At 44.7% G+C, this 10129-nt stretch overlaps 1 protein-coding gene across 1 annotated transcript; it reads left to right on the top strand.

Annotated features, from left to right (window-relative positions):
* Positions 1-226: 226 nt before the first annotated feature.
* Positions 227-9907, top strand: TENT5C (terminal nucleotidyltransferase 5C). Its single transcript, XM_067545967.1, has 2 exons — positions 227-267; positions 3761-9907. Exon 2 carries the CDS (start codon positions 3788-3790, stop codon positions 4958-4960), a length of 1173 nt encoding a protein of 390 aa, XP_067402068.1. The 5' UTR covers positions 227-267; positions 3761-3787; the 3' UTR covers positions 4961-9907.
* The last annotated feature ends 222 nt before the right edge of the window (positions 9908-10129 follow it).

The raw sequence follows: 10129 nt of genomic DNA, 5'->3' as shown, positions 1-10129 counted from the left end.
GGGGCGGCGGGCGCCGGCTCTATCGTGCGACTAACGCCTTGCGTTACGCACGCGGCACGACCCAGCCAGAAGCCGTCCAATTACAAAGCGGAGGCTCGCTACCTATCCCCGGGCGCGTGCGGCCGCGTGCGAAATGCAAATGAAGTGGGCGGGGCCGGACGGGGGGGGGCGTGACAGGGCGGGTATAAATAGGGCCGTTGGGGGATGTGCGGGCGGCGTGACAGGCTTGAGTGGCGGTTGAGGAGACGCGTGTCGCTGAGCGAGCAGGTGAGCGCGACACTGACTCTGCGGAGCCGGGCGCGGGGTAGCGTCCGTGCGAGCCCGTGATAGCGGGCGGGTGCGGTGCTCCGCTCCGCTCCGGTGGGCGGGCCTGGCCGCGCGGCAGGACGCGGAGAAGGGGGGGGGCAGGGCTGCCTGAGGCGCCTGTAGTGCCCGGGCCTCGGTGGGGGCGGGGGGCGAAGCCCGGTGCTAAACACCCGAGTGCGGAGCTCGGCGGTGCCTCCCTCGTCACCGGCGCAGCCACTTCATGAGGCAAATACACCCTGGGCTTCAATGTTCTCCCGCCTGGCCCGGGACCCTCCTCCGAGGCGCCCCCCAAGCGCGCGCTGACGCCTCGCGCCCGCTAAGCAAACGGGGTGCCGCGGCGACTTCTGCGCGCTGCTGTCGCTCGCTCGCTCGAAGGGCCGAGCCGAAAACCTCCTGCTTGCCCCGGGGGCCCTGGCTTCAGCAGGGACGCGGCGCACCCGGCAGAGGTGACGACGGCCGGTGGGAGAAGCAGGCGGCGGCGTGTGAGCTGTCCAGCAGGAACCTCGCACGAGCCACTAACGGAGCCGCTTCTCCAGCGAGTTACCAGAGACGGCGACGGGGGGGTTGGACTTGAGGAAAAATTCCCACACCTGAGCGGTGGCTCCAATAACCCAACCCCCGTGTAGTCAGTGGAAGACTTCCAGCACCTGGCTGCTGCCTCGCTGGGGAGTGGTTGGGTTGGCTGTGGCCACAGGCGGATCCCTCCCCTTGGTGGAAGTAGTGTCTACAATGAAGCGCTGCAACTGTGCCCCTGTAGTGTGTTAAGTGTAGACATGCTCTTCAGCCTGACAGAGAAAGGGATCACATGATCCAATGTTTGGCAGGTGAAGGATGCCGATTCAGACTGGAAATAAAGTATAAATTTAACCATGAGTAATTGACCATTGAAACAGTTCCCCAGGTTATGGTGGAGTCTCCATCACTGATACTTTTTTTTAATAAAGTGTGGATGTCTTTCTAAAATGTGTGCTCAAAAATATTTCCTAGGAAGTTTTCTGGCTCTTGTTATATAGGAGGTCAGACTAGCTGATCAGTGGTCCTTTCTAGCATCCATGACAAAACACAGGGCAAATTTTGGTATGACCTTGTGTGCCTCTGAGGAAAACACAATACAGAAACAATAGTGTGGTACACAACTGTGCAAATCTGGTTGCAGTAGCAGCCCTAACAGTTGTGACTAGGTATATAACATCCTGGCAGTAATATTGTACAAGAGTTGCACTGTATATTGTATGTAACAGTAGCTGTACTACATCGTGTGAAGGAGCATAATTATAACTTGTGCGTTTAAAATTCTCCTGCATAGAGGTGTAGCTCTCTGTTCTGAGTCAACACTTTTACCTACATAACTGGCTATAGTCACTGAAACCAAATGTAGCTAGCCAAATGTGTTTTGCTTGTATCTTATAGGATCTTTAAAAATACAGCACTTGTTTCTGCACTTCTGATCTATATTGCTATTCACCACACTCATGTAATACCATAGTATAGCAAATGCATTCTGAGTATACCTGCAGTTAATGTCTAAAATGTTTGTAATTGTATTTGTATTATTTGATACTCTTTTGCTGTAACTTAACTTGACTATTCATAATAAAGTCAAAAGACTGTTATGTCGTATTAATGACTATTACAAGCTGATACAAACTTACAACAGGCTGAGATTTTTACTCTCCAAGGAGTCTAGAAAACTAGACTTATCTTAAACTGTGGTGAAAAGTTCCAGAGGGGTAGCCATGTTAGTCTGTATACAGCAAAAATGAGTCCTGTAGCACAGGACTCTCGTGTTTTTTATCTTAGACCTAATGCTAGAGAAACTAGTTTAAAACCAAGATGTGACATATGAATGGTCTAGTTAGTATTGAGACTAGAGGAGGTAACTCTTATATTTTAAAAATTATATAAAGCATAGCTGTTGTCTAGTGTGCCCCTCTAAATAGCAGATGGGGAGACACTAAAAATCTCCAATTATTTGGAGATGTTTAGTATAAACAAGCTTAAACAAGTCAAAGATTCATGATATTCTTCGCAAGAGGAAAGTGAACAGGCATGCTGCTGACCTGCATTACACTCCTTGCAATGTCCCATTTGTGGTAGGGGTTGTCCCTATTCTACAGATGGAGAGCTGGGACATAGGTGAAATGACCTTGGTCAAGTCCTACTGAGGTTGTAGAACAACAGATATAGGAACCATGCAGTCCTGATAGCTACATGTCTTGCTTGAAAGACCCTCTTCTTGCATTGTGGTTGCAATAGCTATTTGACAGGAAGGTGCAAGATTGAGCATCCCTTTAAGCACTCCTTAATAGGCAAGAGGGCTTTCAATTGAATGAATGCCCTTGCTGCACCACCTCTTGCAGCTGCATGTGCAATCTACTTCAGCATTCCAAGATGGAGCTACAGACCAGGTCTTGATTAGTCCTAAATAGCAGAAAGCATCTGGTCACAGTAGAAACATAAGGGGTCTCTCCCATCAGTGTAAATATGTGACTTAATATCAACTGGAGTTGAATGCCCCTAGAAAAGATCTGTAAGTGTCTGATTTTCAAATAAAGCTATTTAGGCAAGTAAGATGCAAGAATCTGTTCAACTCCAACACAGCCATAAAGACTTCAAAAGGTCTGTACTAGGACTAGGCATTGTCAGACTTGCTGGTTGACATCAGGCTGCTGAGGTTAGAAACCCATTTGCATAAAACTAGGTGAGATACTGCCATTATATAACCCTTAATGAGTTCATGCCAGCTCCTTCACAAGTGAGGCAAAATGTCAGTGCAAGCATAATAGTATTTTCAAAAATATAGCTTTGTTATGTATTGTGACTTCTCTCTGAAGACGAGTGAGAATAGAATAGTGTTCGGACTTAGCTTTTATCTGACTTAAGTATACTTGCAGCTTGGGTTCAGGATGCTGAAGTGCCTTTTTACTTTCAGAGTAGTAAGAATTGGAGTTTGAGTTCGATGGGGTTGTATTTCTCTAACTGAAGTGTGGTAAGGTGCAGATTGAGCTTGTCTTCCAGTATCATGGCAATTAGAGGTACAATCTAATTACTTCAATAAATTGAAATGTCTTACTTCTGATCTTCAGAAGTGCTGAATTTGAGCTGCCACTGTAGATGTGCAGTACCTCTGAAATTCAGGCCCTTCATGTATTAATTTCTAAGCCAAAATTCTTGTCATGTGAAACAGCAGCATGTAGGATTGTACTGTAGGTCAGCTGCTAGCTAAGTATATCTTTCACAGCAAAACTGAGCATGAAACTACTTATCTCTTTCCCCTGAGCTGATATTCAGTCTCTTGTGGCAGAGTTCTTGTTCGCTGTAGGGATGTAGGTGAATGGCTTTTCATGCACTGCGTAGCATGAAGATATGAATAGACTAATTTCCTGGATGTTTATCGTGTACTCAGTTGTAATACCATGAAGTCTGACTTAAAATATTTTTCTTTCCCTTCCAGTTTCTTTGGAGAGGATCAAACCCAAAAATGGCAGGCAAAGGAAGTAATACTGATTGCATGTCATGCAGTGTACTGAGTTGGGAGCAGGTCAGCCGTCTGCATGAGGTTCTGACAGAGGTGGTTCCCATCCATGGACGGGGCAACTTCCCAACACTGAAGATAACCCTGAAGGACATTGTTCAGACAGTTCGCAGCAGGCTGGATGAGGCAGGCATCCAAGTACATGATGTCCGACTGAATGGCTCAGCGGCTGGTCATGTCTTGGTCAAGGATAATGGGCTGGGTTGCAAAGACCTGGACCTAATTTTTCAGGTGTCTCTTCCAACCGAGGCTGAGTTTCAGCTTGTCCGAGATGTGGTGTTGCGGTCCCTCTTAAACTTCCTGCCAGAGGGGGTGAGCAAACTAAAAATCAGCCCAATGACTCTGAAGGAAGCCTACATCCAGAAGCTAGTGAAAGTATGCACAGATGTTGACCGATGGAGCTTAATATCACTCTCCAACAAACATGGCAGGAATGTAGAGCTGAAGTTTGTAGACCGCATACGTCGACAGTTTGAATTCAGTGTGGACTCTTTCCAAATCATACTAGACTCCTTGCTTTTTTACTATGACTGCTCAAAAAATCCTATGTCAGAGCACTTCCATCCAACTGTGATTGGAGAGAGTATGTATGGAGACTTTGAGGCAGCCTTTGATCACCTCCGAAACAGACTGATAGCTACCAAGAATCCAGAGGAGATCCGAGGTGGCGGGCTCCTGAAGTACAGCAACCTCTTAGTGCGGGATTTCAGGCCCACGGACAAGGAGGAAATCAAAACTCTAGAGCGCTACATGTGCTCCCGGTTCTTCATAGACTTCCCTGACATCCTGGATCAGCAGCACAAATTAGAGACTTACCTTCAGAACCATTTCTCCAAAGAAGAGAGAAGCAAATATGACTATCTCATGATCCTGCGCAGGGTTGTGAATGAGAGCACAGTGTGCCTCATGGGACATGAGCGGAGGCAGACTCTCAACCTGATCTCGCTGCTAGCATTTAGAGTGTTAGCAGAACAAAACATCATTCCTAATGCCACTAATGTTACCTGTTATTATCAGCCAGCGCCCTATGTCAGTGATGGAAACTTCAGCAACTACTACATTGCAAACTCTCCCATCTCCTATAGCCAGTCTTATCCCACCTGGCTGCCTTGTAACTAATCTCTAACTTGAGTATTTCTTAAATGGAAGCTTCTGAAAGGAAGAAGTTATGTATGTGGCAGGGGAACCATTAATCAGCCAGAGGTTTTCTAATGGGAATTTGTCTCACTTTTGGCTCTGTTTTTCCTGGTGTGCAGTGTGATCACACCGCTAGGCTCCTGGTTTTTTTTTTTTTAAAAAAAGCCTTCGGGATCCTCTATACAAAAGCCACAAGAAGCCTTATTGCCCTCCTTTCCTTAGGGAAAGGGAAGCTATGGCCTTACGTTGGAATTGGTTATAAATATTTTTGAGGAAATGGCTATTGCACATTTTGATTTAGGTTCTGTAGTACAGCTGCTTATTCATGGAGAGGAAACTGTTCATGCAAGAATAACTTGCATGGAACCAAAGACATTTTGTCCTGGAGCAGCAACAAGATCATTGTGTGCTTCCTTATTGCCTCCCCTGCTCACTTCAGTCCCTCAATCCCAAGTCCTGGTCAATTTTTCCATTGGCCTGCTCTTGCATAAGATGTTCCCCCTAACAGCTCATGCTGTGCATGAGCATCTTGTATTTTCTGGCTATACAGAATGGTTCAGTGTAGGGACGCTATCCTTTTCCATGGAGGAGCTCCAGAATTGATTGGTTCCTGCAATAGCTATATATTGCTTGTCTAGAACAGTTGAAAATTGATTTCTTGAGGAGTTTGACAGTGGGGCTGGCTAGAAATCATCTCTTTGGGGTGCCAAGTTTCAGAATATAGCTTCTCAGTCAGATGACAAACATTCCCCAGAATGTGAACGCGTATGTACTAAAGACTGAAGTCCTTGACGCTACTAAAGCTTTAAAAATAATTAAAAGTATTGAAACAATGTTTGGGTTAAAAATTAATCACTGAAGCCTGCCCTTCTAAAGGAACTGGAAGCCTCTTTTTGACTGACACATTCCTGGGAAGGGATTTCACAGTGTACCAATACGAATAAACTGAACTTCAGTATAGGAGGTGTGCTAATGTCCCCTTCCTCTTTTTCTCCACCAAGGACTAAAAAGGTATGTCATGCTTGTTTATCAACAACTGTAGGATAGGATGTGCCTATCTGGCATACTCCAAACACTCAACCTTTTTCTCAAATAGTATTTAACAAGTGCCTCCTACAAATGCACTTATTCCTGTACACCTTCAGGCAGGACCAAACCCTTCTCCTTACAGAAAGTAATCTAATCACTTCTTGTCTCAAACAAGATGTTCCTTTCAGAGTGCAACAGTAGCATTTCTACAAGCTTATAGCATGAGAAGCTGTTTAGAGGCTTATTGAAATTTATTCTCAAGGTGTCTTCACTACCACTTGAGAAGAGATGTAAATGTTAATAAGTGCTAAATGGTGTAGCACAAGGACTGAATAAGGCAGAAATCAGGCCATCTTGTGTTATGAGTAGCCTCTGAGTGGAGACTAGACATTCCTTTTCTATGGAGGGGAGGATTGCTCTTCGAAAGGGTATGTATCTTGAATCCAGTTAAATGGTGGGTGCTGAGTTCGCTTGTCTTCGACCTTCTGTGTTGGTTAGGAAGGGTATGTCTCTGCTGCAGTTAAACACCCCTGGAGGGGCTTCGGCTGCAGGGCTGTAAAATTGCAGTTTAGACATTTGGGCTTGAGCTGGAGCCTGGGCTCCAGGACCATCCCCCCACCTCAGGATCTCAGAGCGTGGTATCCAGTCTGAGCCCAAACATCTAAACTGCAATTTTACAGCCCTGCAGCCTGAGCCTTGTGAGTCTAAGCCAGCTGATTAAGACACCCACAGCTGGCCTCTATCACAATGTAGAGGAAAACAAACATTACAAATCCCACCTCTTCCAGATCTTTCCATAGCAGTGTCAGGGAGCTGATTGGCATGTTTTAATCCATAAGATTTAGATATCCACTAGTGAAACATGGATTAAGTATAGTCCAGCAGAGGACCTGTAGGTCTTGGGTTTTCTTTCCCAGAAATGGAAAGAGGGTAAAATCACAATTTATACATGCTGATCTTCAAATAGACTTTGCCAATAGTTTAGTGTGGCTCTGCATAACTTGTCTTGGTAACTTGAAGTTGCATCTTTTGTTTGAGCCTGTGGTGGTGGTAACTGCCAGGTACTAAGCACAGGATTTAAACTTCTCTACAGAGTAATGTAGAAAGCAAGTTGAGGACCCAAGTCTTCAGTAATAAAGCTAAAGGGCGAAAGCAGTGGATAGGCAACACTCCTCTGGAACAAGCTTAGAAGGCTGCCTCTCTCTACAATAAAATCCCTCTTTATAAGGATGAAATATTCCCCTCCCCCTATAAAAAGCAATCAGCATGTCTCAAAAGGACAGTTTCAGTAAGACATAGCTAAAACTAATATTCTCACATTTTACATATCAGTGTAAGGAGACCGTGGCTAGGTATGAGTCCAAAGTAGAGAATAAACTTGAGCCCAACCTGAAACATCCTTTCAAAAATATCAAATAGCCTTAAGCTGCCGACTTGCAAAAGTGCTAACTAAGCATCTAGCAACTTCCATTAACCTAACTGAGGGCTTCTAGGTGTTCAGCACTGTTTATGCCACCACCTCCTCCTGAGAAGTCTTGACTTGTGCTTGACCTAGTTCTAGGCAAGGAAGCTCCTTGCTGTGTTCAGAAAGATTGAACCAGTTTGAAAACTTTGACTTGCTTTTTTCTAAATTTTTTTCTAAGGTTCATGTAGCTACCAAAACTGACAATCTACCTTATTGTGTGAAGCCAAGTAAACTTCCCACAACTGGTGCAGAGGTGCAAACCAAACTTGGGTTCTCTAATGTTGCTAACAAGGACCACTAGTAAGAGAGAAGATCACTCTTAAGAGGATCATGAGTAACACTAGACCTCAAATGTGGTCCCTTTTTTAGTGGCTTTTTAGCTTTGCAATTGTCTATACATGAATGATCAATACACATTCTTTAGTACTAACCCTTTGCCTGAAGGGGCATGTTTCCTTCACAAATAAATGTACATATGAGTCAAAACTGTCTTCTCTTATGGGCTCTAATGGCTAGATCTTTTTTTATTTAAAAAAAAAAAAACCAACAACCCACCACTTTGCTCCTATTTTGGTGCCTGAAAGAAGTGGCCACATTCTCATGTGTACAACTTCCCTCTTCCTTTGAGAGCTGTTAGATGCTAAGCTCTCCCAAAAAAAAATCTAGCTCTAAATTCTTACTAACTGTGTAGTAAATCCTACTACTGAAGATCTGTCTAGCTGGTATTGCTTTATCTACCCTAAAGTCAGAAGTGGGGTGGGGGGGGATCTGGCCATTGGGATGTTACCCAGCAAGGGTAGCCATCTAGCTGCCAGAGGAAAAGGCTGCTATGGATTATTGTTGAGACAGGGAGACCTAAGCTCTGTAGCCTCATGAAACATTTTTTTTCTTGTTCTAAGTGCTGGTGTAGTAACCAAATTCTGAGTTGCAGAAAAGCCTCATGCTAGATGGCTACCCTTACTGGCCTTAATTTTTTTCACTTTGAAAAACACTCCCCTTCCCGGTTTTCATAAAGTTAAGGTCTTAAAGCCATATCTAGTTCTGTACCAGGCCCCACCTCTCAGGGTAAGAGTTAAATACTACCTGCTGAACTGACACTGGCAACAGTGTATTGATAGAATGTACCTTATTTCCTCTCCACTGCCTTCACAGGAATCCTAGCCTAATGACATGATAGAGCTGGAGTCATAAACAGTCTTGTATAATAGGCTAGACTAGTGGTAGCACTTTCTCTATTTAAAAAATATTCTTGGTAACCTATTCAGTGGCTTGCCTAATGTTAAAATAATTGTGTTCAGGCTTATGGTGGTTCTTTTTTAGCATTGGGTAACATGAGAATGAGCACTGGGAAGAGTTAATTTAGGCTGCTCACTTAATTGTCTCCCTTAATGGTATTAATGATAGCTTTGCAACTAGGCTTTGTGCTTCCATTGCATGTGTCCAGCTTAAGTAGAGACTGATCATGCGGTAAAGGGTTGAACTGCAATAGTTAATACCTCATGACTGGATATTGGAAGCAAAACTTCATTCCAGTAGAACTCAAATATTGCACTAGCACTATCACATCTCACTCTTGTAGGAGTAACTTCAGAAGTTTTCAAAAATGCAACATAGTCTAAATCAGGGGTGTTAAACTTACTTCCTATGGCAGACCAGATTGTAATTAACTGATTCAAGTGGGCCATACCCTTGTCCATAGCTTGCAGCATCTTACATGCCACTGAGAAATCTCACGCTGTCCTCCCTTTGGCGGCAGCTGCCAGGAGCTGGACCAAAAACGTAGGCGGGCCATATCCAGCCGCCCATGGGCTGGACAAAAAGGCTTGCATGTTTGACACCCCTGGTCTAAATAAACAGCAGTTGAGCCACAGGAGAATGTTTTACCAGTTTTGCTGGGCTAGCCTGACTTGAGACTAAGGGTGTGTCTACACTGCAATCAGGGGTGTGACTGCAACATGTGTGGGTATACCTGAGTTAGCTTTGATCTAGCTAGTTGTTCAGGTGTGTCTAGACATGCTGCAGTCACCCCTGATTGCAATGTGGACATAGCTATAGGTTAGTACTATGTGCCCTCTTGAAATCTAATCTCTGCTCCTATGGCTCGGTTACACTACCCAATTTGTCAGTATAACTATGCTGCTCAGTGATTGTTATATTGACCTAATCCAAGGTTTAGACAGCACTGTCAACAAGAGGGTTTCTCCCATTGACATAACTATGGCCGTTGCATAGGTACTCCACCTCCAACTGGGAGATAGTGAAGATGTTGCCTACACCAATGGGAGACTAAGTGCTACAGCAGCATAGCTGCAGCACTATAAGTGTGGACAAGCCCTAAGACTTCCTATTGTATCTCTTCTCCTCTTTCACCCCTCCTGCCCCCCACCCCAAACTTTTTTAGAGGAAGTGGAGCTGCTGCTCTAATGAACTGTTAATGCACATTACAGTGCACCCAGACATTTAGATCACAGCAGATTTGTGCAGGGTAAATTAACACTCTAGCTTGCTGGGAACCAACTCTATAGACAAGCCTTCATGACCTGCAAGTTAATATCAAAGTGACTCTCTCAGTAGAAACTGGCCTTCAGTCTGGTTGCTTTGATTTAAAAAACTGGTACTCTGAATGGCCCCCTGTGTGATCCACCAGCTACTCTGAA

The sequence above is a fragment of the Emydura macquarii genome, unplaced genomic scaffold (assembly GCF_026122565.2).
Source record: "Emydura macquarii macquarii isolate MOO-44397 ecotype Brisbane River unplaced genomic scaffold, CSIRO-AGI_Emac_v2 contig_1119, whole genome shotgun sequence".
In the NCBI taxonomy this organism is placed as follows: domain Eukaryota; kingdom Metazoa; phylum Chordata; order Testudines; family Chelidae; genus Emydura; species Emydura macquarii.
This window is presented reverse-complemented; position numbering and strand designations above follow the sequence as displayed.

Bases quoted from the DNA above. Each gene is read 5' to 3' on its own strand.
- TENT5C (XM_067545967.1), top strand. From the start codon at position 3,788: ATGGCAGGCAAAGGAAGTAATACTGATTGCATGTCATGCAGTGTACTG.